Source organism: Medicago sativa, chromosome 5 (assembly GCF_051527215.1).
Source record: "Medicago sativa cultivar Bolivia chromosome 5, Bolivia_mono, whole genome shotgun sequence".
In the NCBI taxonomy this organism is placed as follows: Eukaryota; Viridiplantae; Streptophyta; class Magnoliopsida; order Fabales; family Fabaceae; genus Medicago; species Medicago sativa.
In genome coordinates, this window is record NC_140753.1 from 76,449,905 (window position 1) to 76,467,068 (window position 17,164).

Below are 17,164 nucleotides of genomic sequence, written 5' to 3' on the forward strand. Positions count from 1 at the left end.
AGAGAATTCCATATATCTTTGTTAAGGAAGAAAGTTCCTTATTTGCTTTATTTACTACATGAAATGTGAATGTTGATAAAGTAAATGTCGAGCCATTAAGAAATGGTAATCATCAAATGGCTCTTCAAATTATCAAATCTACTGCAAAATACTAATTCTAAATGTGAATAATCTTATTTTATCTATCTATGAACTACAAGTTACTACTAATCAAAATGGACAAACGTGACTAAATTTAAATCACAGAAATAGGGTCCCAAATGGACAAAGAAATATAAATGAATACGGACAGCCCTTGCTTTCTCAAGCATTCCCGAAGGGAGATAGGAAAAACAGAGATATGCCATAAAAAAGAAAAAGAGATAACATACATTTTTGTCCCTTTATTAATTATTACCTTTGCCCAAAGTTAGGCCAGCCCTCTTTCATACAATTTCTTATCTTCTTCATGTGCTTTTGCTTTGCAAATTATAAGTCACTTTTGATTATTTTACTATGCAAATAAATATATGTATTTTGTTTTGTATTAAAAAAAAGAAATTATGAGTTCCTTTATAAAGTATTCTTCTCAACATGAGAAATTAATAGCCAAGAGAAATGAATAGAAAGAATCATAAGGAGCGAGAGTGACATATAGAAAAATATATAGGAACAACTTGGTGCACAAAGCTTCCACATACGTAGGGTTTAGGAAAGGGTCTCATTATAGATAGAAAAATATATGATAAAAAAATTACTAATATTTAATTAGTATTGTAAAACGATTTATATTTGGGACAATTGTTTTTGCAATTTGATTTACAATGTGAGACAGAATGAGTAATACTTTATAAAGTAGTGGCATGAATATTATTACAAGGTCTTGGGTCATGAGGAGGTCGAGATCTCACATTGAGTTTTGAGTAACCTAAAATTGGACACAATATCTTGACCAATTTTTAAAAAAATTAGATTTAAGAATTGTTTATCTTACTTTTTTTATAGAATTAAATTTAGGGTGTGGAGATGATGTCCCAGTCTAAAGTAAGGAAGACCTTCATGCTCAAAAAACACTTACAAAAATATTTATCTCTTCCAAAGGCACTAACGGGCTCGAACCCAGGACTTCTTGGATTCAAGACCTGTCTTTTTACCTCTAGACAAAACGCTTGTAATTAAGGATTGCTTATCTTATATGTCCTTAACATCTACTTTTCCATCCGATGAGAGATTTTACTCACACTTACATACCTATAAGAGGTAAATTTAGGAAGAGACTAATGTTATACTTTACTGTTTGTACACCTCATTTTTTGTCATTGAGAAAATCTTGCTCCATACTGGACTAAGACAGCAAATCATTTCATTCAAGAAGACACCCTTTTGTCTGCTTTAAATGTTTCATTCCACATGAGCACATACACATACAAACACACACAAATTAAGAGGAAGAAATGCAAGCCTTATGGTTGTCTTTGAAAGACAATGTCAAATGTGGAAACAAACTCACTGATGTAATAAGGCAGCCACCAAAATTTGGCAAAGGGAGTAGCTATGTTCTACAAAAGGAGAATAAAATGAACAAAGAAGATGAAGAAGATAATACCCCCCTCATGGAAATTCCAGCTAGACTAGTTTTTTCCAAGCCAAACAACACACAGGCTCGGCTTTTCGGTAAAGTGATTGTTGCCTCTTTTAAATTACATTTATAATAATTGAGTCTGAGAAGTTACGTAGTCAAGTTCTTACTACTGAACTCCTTTGGAAAGAGTTTGTTGCTCCTATATGCATGAACACAACATAACATATACTGATAGGTTTCAAGATTGAAATGTAACAAGAGTTATGGTTTATAACAAGTCCACATAATGTAGCAAACTATTTCAGAAGATATTAGTTAGCGCATTTCATGTGCAGTATCAAACTTGTCTGCCGTAGATGTCAAGTTTTTGATGTCGCTGCAGCCACATTGAATTAGACCGCGATTTTTTTCTCCTCCGTCACTATTTATAAGCACTTTTCACATTTATTACATATATCGGAAAAAAAAAACTTATAGTATAATTAATGCGTACATTTAGCGTATGACTTCTAATCTTTTATCATTTTATTTACTATTGATTTTATGTAGGAAGTAACTACTAATTATAGTTCCTCTACATTGTTAAATTTTGGCAGAGCTTGGTATTGGAGACCCTTCAAGAAAAATTGTTGAGATGATATTTCAGAAAGCATGGATGAACACCTCAAAGCCACTGAGGAAAGTTAGAACAGTTCTAAGGGTGAGATACTCAGAAGAAGTTCTTGAAAGATTTGAGAAGTATAGAGAAAAAGTGAAGAAACAGTATCCAAGGCATCCAAGAAGTACAGTAGATGGAAATGAATTGTTGAGATTCTATGTCACTACAATGAGATGTTTCCAAGGGAAACCTATGAAGAAAGTTCATGATCTTTGTAAAGATCCATCGTGTCGATTTTGTCAAGTAATTCAATTCAATTTTGACGCGAAACACGCGGAGACTCTGTTGAATACATGTGAGAAAGATTTTAGTAACAGAAAAAGTGTCAATGCAAGAGTGAAGAATGTGAAAAAAGTTTTAATAGTTTGCAGGATAATTGCTGGAACTGCAGTGAATGAAGTTGATGGTAACTACGAAGAATGTTCTGAGTGTGACTCAACTAGGCTAGGAGAAATGCAATTTAGCTTAGAAAGATTTGTAGTGAAAAATCCTAGTTCTATTCTTCCTTGTTTTGTCATAATTTTCAACTGACATGTTTTGTAGGTAAATTTTGTCACTATTCGTTTTTATCTTTGGTGAAGTGCATCCATATTTAAGAATGTACAATCCTCCTTGAATTTTTTAACATAAAGAGCCTGTTTGGATTTATTTATTCGAACTTATGTACTACCATAAATACTTGTGAGACTGTTTAGGAGAGCTTATGACACATTTATAAGCTGTTTTCAGCTTATTTCTTTAAGGTCTCCAAGATAGCTTATGAAAACAACTTCTAACTTATATGAAAACAGTTTGACTTCTTTTTTTATTAAAAAAAAAAAGCTTTTACATAAGCACTTATGCTATAAGCATTCAATTAATCTGTTTTGCCAAACAACACATGAATCTAGTATGCTTTCTAACAAATTATGAAATTATTCTACCAAGTTAAGCATACATCTACTAGAAGAAATTATTCCAGGAAAAATGTTAAGGATAATACATATAGTCTTACATTACAAAATGAACCAGTTGTCATTTGAGTATCACCTCCAAGCACTAGAGGTAATAAGAGGTTGATTCATCCAACCAAGATAAAGAGCACCATCTTTCTCTTGTAGAGTATAATGTCCTTGGTAATTTTCTAGAAGATTTTGTATTGAACAATTAATATAAGAGCTTAATGGATATGGTGTGAATCCAGCCATTGTGAAACATGATCTCCACTTCTTCAGAACCTCGTGACGTTCAACTCTCTCTGCGCCTTCACACGCTACTAAATTGACCACTTCGCGAGCCAAGCAATGCTGTTCCACATTAATCCTTTCTCTGTGCTCCCTTGGCAAAGCAACATCAATTGATTCAAAAACTGCGAAGTAGTAGTTCATTGTCTCGACGAAACGTGCAAAGAATGGAAGCTCGTTGGTATTTGATTCTTGCTCAACAAGAGTCACTACCTTAGGAGACAAACATTTTGCCAATCTCACTAATCGATCGCGATGATTCTTACCACCATGTACATCTTCATCCGGTACATGGTGCAGCATCATGGCAAAATTCACCGCAATAGCTTCACCACGACGAAGTTCAAGGTCTTCAAGTCTCACCTCAGAAGGACTAGCCCCTATAGCATGAAACTCAAATGCTACATTATATGACTCTGCAAGTTTTGACAACCTTTCTCCAACAATACCAAGTCCTCCTCCCCTAGCATAAGCTGAAGTTGAGTCATCAAAACCGGTTATTCTGATCTTCGGCGGTCCTCCAGGTTTTCCAGCAAGTGCTTGGATTAGACTCATCCACTGAATTCCCTGATTAATCTGAAAATCAATTATATGAACTTCGCTTTCATCTTTCAAGGCTTCAGCAATTACACCATTTGCCGACATGTAACCAAATTTGAGGTAAGGACAAATTTCATAAAGCACATGCATGTGTGAGAGTAGTTCTTTACTAGTAGCAGTTATAGGTTCTTTGCATTTCAAGGATTTGTATATTATGCTTCCTGAAGAAGCTATTCTTGCAACAAGAGCTTCCAACATGTATGCTCCTAACCTTTGAATTGGATTTCCTGAAACCGAAACCATTTTCGACAACTCTGACATTAACCATTCAGCTGTTTCCATATCATTTTCTGATATTGCTTTTGCACACGTAAAAAGAATTTCTTTCAAATCCCCTCTAGATATCATCTCAATCATTTTGTTCCACTTTTCTGCCTCTAACAAAAGTGGATCAGATTCTTGTTGAATTATTACAGTATCATTATATATGTCTAGCATATCTGCAGCATCATGTCCTAGCATAGCATTTTCAAGCTCTCTTATCTTGTGCCACAAGTCATCTTGGTTATGTGTCAAGCAAGATTCGTTCTCTAAAGAATCATTGATAATTTCAAGAGAGTTTCGTGACGTGAACGTGTAAGATTTTGACTGTAGCTTCGAGACCGGACTATTGTTAGAAGATTCAAGGGTTTGTTCTAAAGCTTGAAATGAAGGGTAGGTTGAATGGCTACCATTATCAGAAGATGAATAGTTTTTGAGATTCTCATTTTGCAGGAAGCAATATGAATCTAGATTTTGTATAGGCTCAATGCTGAACATGCTAGAATCATATGACATTTTGTGATTAAGAGATGTTTGCATTGAAAAGTATCCGTTTCTTTGAATGCCGTGTTTTTCTGATATTAAAAACCTCTAAACTTTTCTGATTGCTAGCTTCTACTTTTTAAACTCTGGGATCATCTCAAATCCAATTTCTGAAATATTCTGCAGAAGGGGTAACACAGAAATTAAAACAACAAAGATAGATAACTAAAGCGGCAATTCACCATAGCTATAGTCGTATAACAAAAATACCGTCTCAGTTCTTATAGGAAGCTTGTAGCTATGAAGCACTAACATGCACGGACATCAGACTGACACTGACACATCGAGACTAGTAATAATTTGAGAAAATAAAATAACTGAATATAACAAGAGTCAGTGTCATGTCGAACACTGACACGTGTCAGGGTGCTACAAAGACTTGTAGTGTGAAAATGTTGACTAAAATTGGCATAAGGTGAATAGTTAAGGTTTATGGGATTAATATATTACTCAATTAAAAGATGTAAACATGCAAGAAGATTATATTGAAGTGTAATCAGCCATGTTGAAACAAGAAAAGCAATCACAATCTGTAATTTTCAGATTTATTATAGGTTCATCCAACTAGCTGACACCAAAGTTTAAGTGATAGTATCCAATTTTCATAAATAATCTACATGTGCATAATATTAGTTCTTTGAACATAACAGAAACTTTACTTTTAATCAGTAATAATCACTCTGCTTTAGTTTTCCACTTTCTTCCACATGTTCTTGTTTGTGCTTTTTAATCTGATCTCTAATGAAAAAATGTAAATTGGTTCATATAAATCAAACCAAATACCAAATTTTGGAACACCAACTACTACTACTTAAAGCAAAACCTTTTCTTTTTCCTTTTTTGCTTTAATTTTTCTTCATGAAAAGCTCTCAATATTCAATAATACTATAGTGATCCACTGAGTTTATTCCCCTCAGAAAATTAAAAACAAATTCAATTGATAAAAAGCTCATTAAACTCAACCAGAAGGGGTTGAAAGTTGAAACCTGGAAATAGTTTTTTCCTTTCTTCCAGATATATAACAAGCATAAACACCATATAAAATCACTTGCTTTCACACCAAGTAAACAAAGATCAGTTCAATAATTTCAGAGATTCTCACCTTAAATAAAATGGAAACTAGATTATGATTTGAACTGTAGCACTGACCAAGCTTCCTTGCAACCAAAAAACTAATTAGAACTTTGCATTCATATGCAGCTAGCTACTACATAGAAGTTTTGTTTATATGATACTATTCAAAGTTGTAGGATAAGTCCAAATAAAAAGTGGTTGTGTGCTACTTTTTTAATAGTAAATTTAGCTAAGCAATATGAACACGTCCTTTTGTTTTTTATAGATAATATTTCCTCACATGTCCATTTTTAATAAAAGATAAGTTATGTATATAATTTTCAGAAGAGAATGCATGATGCCAAGTGCATGACGACATAGCATTAATTAAGAGGTTAAAAAAGCAAGCACTTATCCCAACTATGCTTCTTAATGATTCGTATTATTTAAATTAAACATTGTATCTCAAATTATTGTTTAAGTAAAGCAAAAACAACAACCAAATCTTTTCAAGTAAACTATGTAACAATGTTCTATCATAAAATATATTTTGATATTAATCATCAAAACTTTTTTAATAATTTCTCTAATAGTATTTTAGGTCTTTTTACTTTTTAATTAAATAGATCATATAATTATCACAATTAGTAGGAGTGTGCTCCTCCTCGAAGTCTCAGATTTGATTATTTTCTACGGTGTTAATTTGAGTGGGCTAATTTAATTTTAAAAAAATTATCATAACTAGAAATCCACAATAAACAAAGATTATTTCCACTACGTTTATTTTATTAATGAAGATTTTATTTTAGTTTGGTCAAAAGTCCGTTTATGCGGTGTTTGAAAAAGAATAATAAAGGCAAAAAGGATTATGTGTCGGCAAAACGGTTGTCGTTTTAACACTGCCTCACGCGGCTGTCTCTCTTTCAAAACACGACAAAAATATTTAGACACATCTTAATACACTTATTTTAATTTCACTGGGTCCTACTAAATTAAGAGATAGGAGCATCTACCAACCACCATATGGTAAACTTAGTTTGGTTCTTAACCTTGTTACTTGGATCTCAATTTAACTCAACTAATGCAACAAAATTCAAATGAATATTGGTAAGAACGTGTTGTTATATTTGGCCACCAAGTTCCATTAATATTGCAATCCTACATCCTCTTAAATATATTTCCTAATTTAATTTCTTAAAAAAATTCATATTTAATGAGATTGATCGCTAAAGTGATGAAACTTGTGTAAGATTTATTCATGTATAGAGGGTGATGTACATGACTTTGCTCCCCCAAGCTCCCATTTCTACCACTTTTGTGCATAATTTTCCTAGATTTTTGTTTGACCATAAATTTTCCTATATTGGATCCTCTATATCAAACCATTCTTTAAAGTTTGTACTGGATCTCAATACTCCAATTACACGTAGTTTTCTTACCCTCTTTCTTATATTTGACCACAGTTCCTCAATCACATACATATATCTGATCTCGACTATTGATTTAAGATCAAAATATCAAAATTACACATCGAAATGAAGTCAATCGTCGCGATCTAGATTGGACAGTTGAGAGAACACAAGGTTACAGCAGGGTATCAAATTCCTACTATGTACCATTGCAAACACAAATGTTTGTATTGTTCCTTTGAATGTTGAAAAGTACAAACCCGATTTTTCTGCATGGCATTGGCATATATGACATAATGATGTCATAAATCGTTATATAGGATGACATGAATTTTTTGTCAGTCATGCGTCATTGATTTTCATTAATATAGAGAGAAAAAAAAAATCTTTAAGCTATATTTTTTTTTGAGTAAATCATTATATAAATGTATATTTTTTGAACACATACACGTATAGACGGTATGGTTACTCTTGTCTTGGAAAATTTAAGATTTAATAGTGAAGATTTTATGCAAGATTTACCAACAAATGAGTTGGAAAAATTACAGAACAATTGTCTAAACATGACCGCGTTGTAAAGTGAGAAAATTAAGCAACAAAGTTTCAATGAATAGAACATTTCAAGGCTACAAATTGTGGATGCATAAAAGCAACAAGGCATAATAATATATTTCATTGGATCTTAAAAGTAACAAAGGAATAATGACGTATTTCAGAGTAGGAAACGTTCATCATAATATTTACGACATTATCAAGTAGTGGTATTGGTTGTTGATTAGTAAAGTAAAGTCTTATCTTACCACAAGATCCACGTAGATAAACAAAGATGTATATACTCTACAAAGTCAAAAGCATGTAAAGTTTATTGAATTAATGTTTGAAGATAAGTTTATAGTATGACTTTTATAAAAAGATGGCTTATGAAGAAGGATCGTAGGTAATCAACGAATTTTACAAGAATAATTTACCTTAAAACATGGTGAAACAATAAAGCAAATAATAAGCAACAAGTTATTGTTTCAACTCATAATATTTATGATCATATCCATAATATACGAAATCACTAAATCCATATAATATTTTATTTTTGGTCAAATAGTCTATCAGTTAGAAATTCACCTTTATATTTTTTTTTGAAGACATAAAAATGGAATATATTAACACTGGCGATGAGAGCTTCTTAGTACAAGGTGTACCAAAAAGACCACCCCAAGAAACAAAGAGTCATACACAGTATATACAAGAGAAACAGGTCAGTCGATACCCAAACAAGACATAGGGTCCGACCACCATCTATGCAAACCATACACAAACTTGGCATTTTTAGCCTTCATCCACCATAAGGAATGGAATTTTACTTTATCTAAAAGCTGGAGTTTCGACATTTTTGAATACCCTGTTATTACGTTCACTCCATATCAGCCAAATAGCAAGAAGCCACAATAATTGAAGAAAAGAACATCGGGCTTTTGAGAAACATGTGGAATGAATAAATTGAATAAAATGGTCATAATTGAAATTCACCTTTATAAGGTGAATAAGTGGTGTGTCTGGAGTTTGAACCCCGATCAATGCATATATTATACAATGTTCTTATCAACTAAGTTAAGCTCACGAGACTTATGAAGTCCTAAGTCTTTCTTTCTATTACCGTTAGTAAATTGAAAATAAATGAGACCAACATGATTGTTTTGCAATTCCATTGTTGGGATCACCAAAGAAATGCTAGAATTGACCAACATATCACATTTCTCAGCTCACAAAGACAGAATAGGATATTTGATTAAAATATACTAACACACATGAAATACGTTCATTTATTGATTTGCCTATATGTCTGGGTCATGATTTAACTTCAGCGAACACGGTGAGAGAATACGCAAGGATGAAGGGAAGATAGCATTGTTAAAAATTCTCTGTTCTCATGTATGCACCCAAATAAATGGGATTGCTCTTTAAACACTTAATGATTGCTCACAAATACCTATCGATCAGCAATTAACTATCATTTAATACTTTTTAAATCGGTTAATGCATTTTTTAAATCAGTTTTTTTGGTGGTGATATATATATTTTTTGGTGGTGTTTTTTAAATCGGTTTATCACTTACTCCTTAATGTTATTAGGTTAGCAAACACTTAACCCTAGAAATTTCCCTCTAAATCTGAAGCATTAATTGTTGTTAGTGTTAACCCTAAAAAATTCCCTCTAAATTACACTTTTGAATTTCAAAAATGATGATGACAGGAATAAGAGCAGTTTTATCCTTTCATTTCCTCCAATTTTTAACGTGACATATTGAAAAAAACAACTGCATTAAATTGCATCCTTTGCTATGCCGCATAGAAAACAGAAAGATCTCCACTCACCATATCTGTTGGCTTTCCCATACATGTACACCGGATTTCCCACCCACTTCTCAATTCAATCAAATCCGCCCTCCACCGTGCCCGTCAACAAGCCACCACCTCCTCCGCCCTCATCACCGCCGTGCACACGGAAAATTCTTCTCCAACGGCTACGACATCGACCGGGCACAAAACAACAACTCACGCATGATCCTCATTGACGATCGCCTCCGCTCTGTCGTCTCCGAACTTCTCGCTTCCCATGCCAACCGCCGTCACCAGTCACGCCTTAGCTGCAGGTTACATCCTCGCATATCTTTTCAACTTTCCTTATGTTGTCCATATTTGTACCTTTTTCAAGTTAGTATCTATAAACCTTTTGAATTCATGATTTCTTTGATTGTTACATGTGTTGGAACAAAATATGTTTAACAATGAACCTTAAAGAGTTTTGATGATAACAAGGTATTAAAAATTGTAAATTGGACTAGCTAATATTTGTTCAAGTGTACAGGACCACAGTTAAAAAGTTACATCATTAATTGGTTCTGAATGAGCAAATAAAGAGCAAAAGAAAATGAAGCTTAGATGATTCTGAAGGCAAAGCGCTCCTGAAGTCAAGCTGCTCCTGAAGAAATAGCGCTCCTGAAGTAAAGCTGCTCCTGAAGAATAGTGCTTCTGAAGACAAGAGGTCCAGAAGCCACATCATCAGAAGCTGAAGAAGCTGCACCATCAGAAGCTGCAGAAGCTGCTTCATCAGAAGCTGCATCATCAGAAGTCATTTCACCAGAAGCTGAAGATCAACTGGATTTGCAAAAGATTCAAAGATTGAAGAATCTACATTGCAAAAGCTGTCTATTGGATTCGAAAACATAGCAGAAAATTAGTGGAACATTGCAACGGTCATTTCAAAGGCGTTTGAAGGCATGTGCTTACAATTTGGACGAAAGCGTTGACATTGTACTATTGTACGAACTGTACAACCACCTTCTCCACTACTCTGTTTTGTGTCCACGCTACAAGACAAGAAAACAGCTCCAGAATACGGCTTCGCCTGCATAGATGTTCCTTTGGATAAGGAATGGATTTCAAATTGGTTCTTCATAGGACAACAACCAAATCAGGCAAAAGATCATTGGTGAAAGATCAAGCTTCAACTAACGACTCTTTGGTGTGCTGGCAATTTCACAACGTCTCTTTCACACCTCTATATAAAGGAGTGAAGACCTAGAGTTTTGGTAATGCAAGAACGCTGAACGAAAGACTCACAAGATTTTCACAAGTACCAAACCTCTGCTGAAATTGTTCTGCATTCACTTAGAATTTCTGTGTCTCAAAGTCATATCTTAGAAATTCTTAAGTCCATTGAGTCTGTATCTGATTTGTATTGTGAGCACCTCTGATTGTATATCAAGTGTTCAACCTTAAACAATTTTCTGTGTAATTTTGTTTAGTTAGGAAGTCTCTTGCAGTTGTGCTTGAGCAGGAAGTCTCTTGATTGTGTTCTTGAGCAAAGGAAGTCTCTTGCTTGTGTGCTTGAGCATTGGAAGTCTCTTGCTTGTGTGCTTGAGCATTTGTAATCAGATATTACTCATAGTGAAATCTCCTTGGAAGTGCAAGGGGGACTGGACTACTTCCGGATTGTGGAAGGAACCAGTATAATTGCCTTGTGTCGTTCTTCTTCTCTCTCTCTCTGTTTTATTCCGCTGCATTTAGATTCTGATTATCACTTCAGAAGCTGTCTCACCTAGCTTCTGATCAGTGTGTTCAGTCTTTAGGAGAAATTGAAGAATTTTTCAAAACACAATTCAACCCCCCCCTTCTTGTGTTTTTTTCTCACCTTCAATATGTATATTTTTCACATGTATTCTAACTGTTTGATGAAAAGCCCAACCGAAAAAAATATACAAAATACCATTTTCTTTTCAATTTTTGAGAGTTAGGATTTGAAGATGGTTTATTTTTTATTCTATTTGTTGGCCATTCTCCTCTTCATCTTTCTTTGCAATTTTGGATACAAAAACATGAGGGACTATATGGTTTTAGGATTTGTGGGTTATATGGACTGAATCTAATGTGTCTAGAATGTATAGGAGTTTGGATGGAGCACATAGGGATGGTTTGGGAGCGAAAAAGTGCAATCACAGAGGGGCACTTCAACCTGCCACGACAAGTGTAGTAACACTAAATTTTTGAGTATTTTTGTTCACATCTTCAATTTGGCTTTTGGATTTTCTGTTCATGATTTTTTCTTTCGAATTTGTCTTTTATATTTAATGAGTAAACAAGTCAATTGAATTTGATTAGCATATCATACATTATGAAAATTTGATTGGAATCCTAATTGTTTTTTTTTTTAATAAGCCTACATAACTTGATTGGAATCATAATTGTTGCTTTGATTAATTCTCGATAAATTTAATGGTTCCTAATTCTCGATCAATTTCGTTCATAGTCTCTCCAATTCATCCGACGGTGACAGGTATATCCGGCAGCGAAAATTATGATTCACTTTTGAACTTAAGTTTGCTGAATTGAACACATTATATGATTAAATTTTTAACTTAAGTTTGTTGAATTGAACGCAGGGCCTGTTTGGATTGACATATATAATATTCTATGTGATTCTGTGTGATTTTTTTTAGAATGAAATTATGTTTCTTAATATATAAACAGACATGTTTTTGGTTTGTTTACTTGAAAACCTGGAGAAAACACTTTAACCTGAAATTTTTGTATTTCTCTTATTGTGTTTTTTGGACATTTGATTGGTAAGTGAATTGATACGTTGATGAGAGTTGCTATGCATTATAGGAATCCAACTATAGTAATGCAATTTGTTATATCAAACTTGCTTTCTCCATATTTAACTGAAGATAATTGATGAATCCACGAATGACTAATGTTACCTTATCTGTTTTGGTTCATTAATTCTCTGGTTTTGTTTTGGTATTTAATAGCCAATGGAAATATGTGTTTCTTTTGATCAAATTTAGGTAGATTTTTGTTGTTGTCACTGTGTTTGATTTGTATGGTATTTAAATTTCTACTTCAATTTACAATAGAAGGTTGGGTGCTCTACAAGGGGATGTTTTCAGGCGTGTTGTGAGCTGTTTGCGCAGGCCTGTGATGCTGCCTGCGTTTTTTGGCACCTGCAAAGACTATTTTTGGACAATCACGAGCTGCTGCTGTCATGTCTGTTATCTGCGGGTGCTGCTACTGTTTGTGTTCGTTGGTGACAGTTAGGGGGGTGGCCGACTGTTAATTTGGTGCTGGTTAAAGTTCATATAAAAGTTTGCAGGTAAAAAGCTCATGCTATGTTTAGATAAGAGGTAGCAAAGTTAAAATAGGTCAACTTAGAATGTATTTGTTATGACTTATGAGTGAGGGATAAAAGAACTAAAATTAGCAAGGCCAAAAATGAAAGGAATAAATGAAATGCAGCAGGTTTGGTATCTATGGCATGCAAAAAAGTATAAGTGGGCTGGAACTTTTATAATATTTTGTTTGAATTTCAGTGTGAATCTAATGTGTCTTACTTTGCTGGTTGTGTCCATTTTCCTTACTCTTGCTTTATTCTGATACCTATTTAGGATACGACTATTCTTTGTACTGCTAGCAATTACAATAAGAAATGTATGTGATGCTTTTAAGATGGTTATTTCACCCCTCACAATTTCTATATATTTGATTTTAATATATTCCTACCTAATTTATAAGGTGGCTAAGACCCCTGCCTATTCTAAGCACTTTGATTTGATTAACTAAGTGCTTTGATTTGAGTTTTGGATCAAATTAAACGTTCGAATGGATAACTAAGCGCTTTGATTTGGTTACGTTGTGTAATTCGATATGGTTCTGCTGTGAAGGCTGATTTAGAGTGCATCAACAATTTTTTTACCGCAGTTTCCATGCATTTCATTGCATTGATGTGGTTCGCGCTAGAGTTTTTGACATAAAGTACTATGATTCCTCTTTGAATTAAAAGAGATGGTTGTGTGTGGTATTTTATTTTTTTAATTACGTGATGAAAAATGAGATTAGCAAATTTTAATTGCTTTTAGAAGTTCGTTGCAATTTTGATGCACATTAATCAGATATTTTTTAAACTAAGTATGTAGTGTTAAATTTTTTTTCCCCCGAGAAAATGATATCCCTTCCTTCATTTTTTACGAGTAAGCACCAGTCAATTTCGACAAACAAAATTATTTTTGCACTTAGTAATAACTCACCCGTGCAACACTTAACTCATCCGCGCGTTGCATAGGTTTATTGAGATGATGAGTGATAAACTTGAAAAAAATCTTGGCCACTCATCCAAATTCCATAATTATCTATTTGAATTTTTTTATTACATGTTTATTACTCTTTTCTATATTAACTACTAATTCCCAACTCTTTCTATCCTATGCTTTGTGAATATTGAGCCACTTTCTTACATTGTATCTTTGCCTTTTTTATATATTTCTTTGAGATATTAATTTCTATTTTTTTGGTTTTAAAAAGCTTTATTGACTATATGAATATTTGTGAAACTAATGAACTACATTTTATTATCTTACATTTTCATATTTATCATAACTTTCATTTTAGTTGAACCCGGTTGTAGATGGTCATTCTCCACTGTTTTTGCCATTATGCCACACAAATTTTGGTTGAATTAATTTCGTTTTTAAAATGTATATTCACGACACTAATCTTTAATTAATTACACCTTATTAGCAAACCACTAAAACCGTCCCCCACTTCTTATCCTAACTTTGCACTTCCTATAAACTTTAATTTTTTCTTACACTTATCATTTCTGGTTCTTAAATATTGGTTCAAATAATTATTTCTATGCGTTGAAATTACATAATTAATACGTTATTCTTGCTCATAAGACCCGTGCGGCGCACGGGTCATCAATCTAGTATGATTTAAAAAGTGTTCGCTAGGTGCCTAAATAACAACTTGACCCTTTAGCAAACAAAAATAACGAGCCCAACTTTAAAGAATTGAAAGCCAATCGAAGAAAATTTAAGTAGCTAATATCTATCTAATTGTTACATAATACAGATTCTAGTAGTATCATTAAGAGCATGTTTGTTATATATTACTTTTACTAAAGAGAAATGATATTTGAACAACCAATTTTAAACAACTTTAATGACAATCTTTTTTCCTCTCTTCTCATTGAACAATAACAATAGAGAGAGAGAGAGAGAGAGAGAGAGAGAGAGAGAGAGAGAGAGAGAGAGAGAAAAAGGGAGAGAGAATAAAAGTACAATGAGAGTATACTAGAGAAAGTTGTCACAAAGTTGTTTAAAAATGGTTGTTCAAATATCATTTCTCTTTAGCAAATGAGGAATGATATTTGAACAACCAATTGTAAACAACTTTAATGACAATCTTTTTTCCTCTCTTCTCATTGGACAATAACAATAGAGAGAAAAATGGATAGAAAATAAAAGTACAATGAAAGTATACTAGAGAAAGTTGTTACAAAGGTGTATGATGTTCAGAATAATACTGTTTGTGGTTGGTAATAATCGTTGCAACACACATAAATGGAATTTTAAAGTGATGTAGTATGATTGAACAATGTTATATAAGACAGTAATTAGAGAAGAGTCTTCTCCAAGCTTTCCAAAATTACCAAATGCATATTATAGTTACGAAATGCAAGTCTTCATTTGTGTCATGGTTGGTAATTTCAAAATAAACGAGGGTTTGAAATTTGAAACTAAATTTAAATAAGATCACCAAGGTGGTTTTGCAAGTCCATATTGTTGGGATCACTAAATAAATGCTACAATCGACCATCGCATTCGTATTATATTTTCTAAGTTTACCAAGGAAATATGTGATTGAAAAAATATCATATCTTTTTTGACATTTTAAGTGATTGAAAAAATATCATATCTTTTTTGACATTTCAAGATTTTAAACTTGGTCAGGAAAAAAAATTGTATAATTGGCACATCCATAAAATAATAATAATCTAAATTTTATTTGGCAATAGTATGGATGTAAATGGATATGCATTTGTGATATCCATGTCCGCTCCGTTGGATAAATATGAAATTTGTACTCTATTAATATCTACATAGATATTTATTTAGCGGGTAATCCACAGATTTTGAAGTATTCACAAGTTTATGCACATATCCATAGATGACATTTATAAAAAAACTTGTTAATTTTTTTTTTTTGGCTAAAATTTAAAAACAAAAGTTCTTCACATAACCCCCTTTTTTAGCAAAATATAATATCCCTACATTACCATAACAACAAAGATCTTTGACTCAACAAAAACATAAATAAAGTTCGTTACAATATATAATAATTTGACATGTGAAAGATGTTTGTTATACCTGATTGATATAATGAACAAGGTTAAATAAATTTTTGCTCTCGGGAAAATTAACAAATTTTGGTTTTACTTCCTATATAAAAATGGGCAAATTTTTGGTCCCTAATAAATTTTTCATCCACGTTTTGATTTTAATCTTTAACGTTAGATTAATTATTAGCTGACACACAAAATCCAACATGTCATCGCCATCTGGATCCTTTAAAACAGATGGTGTAATGTGTTCTAGCACACCAGATCCCTAATTTTGGTGTAATTACTATGGAATATTTCTTCCTGTCACATTTATAAACAAAAAAACTATTTTTTATGTTTATTGAATACCTAATGTATCTAATCGATAATATATATCAAATACATTAGATATTCAATGAACTTAAAAAATAGTTTTCTGCTTGTAAATGTGATTAGGAGGAGTAACATTTTGCTCTAAAAAAATCTAAACATGAAATCAATTTATTATGTTAAACTAGGGATGCGTTTGTTTCAGCTTTAAGGAAAAAAATGATTTTGTGTTAAAAGAATTTAGAGATTTTTTTAGAGATTTTTAAAAAAAATCTGAAGTTATTTGTGTTTGTCTACTATCAATAAAAATCCATTTAAAAAAAATGAGTTTTAATTTGTACATGTGTTACCGCATTGTTTTTGAAGAAAAAAAAAGATTTTGAGAAAAGCTAATCCTAATAGCTTTTCATTTTAGGATCAAAATATATATTTTTTGATAAAATGTTTTTTTTCTCAAAATCCTAAACAAACACTTAAGAATAAAATAAAAACTGATTTTTTAAAGAAAAAATAGATTTTTTTTTGAAAAAAATATCTTAAACAAACAGGGCTTAGTTGTTTTTCCTGGAGTGGAAATGTTGAGTTTTCACGTGAAGCAACAAGGGCAAGTGTGTTGGTGTTAAGTTTCAAAAGCATTGACTTTTGAGATTGATTAACACAAACTCAAACTAATTGTTTTTTGTGATTTTTTTTTTTCGAAAAAAGAATTTGTCTTTGAGAATGAGAAAAAATGGGGATAATATTTGGGTGACATTGTGGCTGATCATCAACCACAATGTCACAAGTTGTTTTCTTCTTTCTCTTTCACATGAATATTTTTTTTGTTTTTTTTTATAAGCTTGCATGACATTGTGGTTGTCCAATATCA

General features: G+C 32.5%; 1 protein-coding gene, 1 long non-coding RNA gene and 1 pseudogene across 3 annotated transcripts; 2 read left to right on the plus strand and 1 right to left on the minus strand.

Moving 5' to 3' along the window:
• The first annotated feature begins 1,264 nt into the window (after window positions 1–1,264).
• On the plus strand, window positions 1,265–2,895 carry LOC146925132 (uncharacterized). Its single transcript, XM_085710094.1, has 2 exons — window positions 1,265–1,653; window positions 2,158–2,895. Exons 1-2 carry the CDS (start codon window positions 1,434–1,436, stop codon window positions 2,748–2,750), a joined length of 813 nt encoding a protein of 270 aa, XP_085566220.1. The 5' UTR covers window positions 1,265–1,433; the 3' UTR covers window positions 2,751–2,895.
• Window positions 2,896–3,042: 147 nt separating this feature from the next.
• On the minus strand, window positions 3,043–6,082 carry LOC146925133 (scarecrow-like protein 21 pseudogene; annotated as a pseudogene). Its single transcript, XR_015010414.1, has 2 exons — window positions 5,949–6,082; window positions 3,043–4,966 (listed from the first exon to the last, which is right to left on the minus strand). The product of XR_015010414.1 is annotated as a scarecrow-like protein 21 pseudogene (transcript).
• A 3,327-nt stretch (window positions 6,083–9,409) lies between these two features.
• On the plus strand, window positions 9,410–13,309 carry LOC146925134 (uncharacterized). The gene is made up of 2 exons (XR_015010416.1): window positions 9,410–9,955; window positions 12,722–13,309. It is a non-coding gene; the product is annotated as an uncharacterized LOC146925134 (long non-coding RNA).
• Window positions 13,310–17,164: the final 3,855 nt, after the last annotated feature.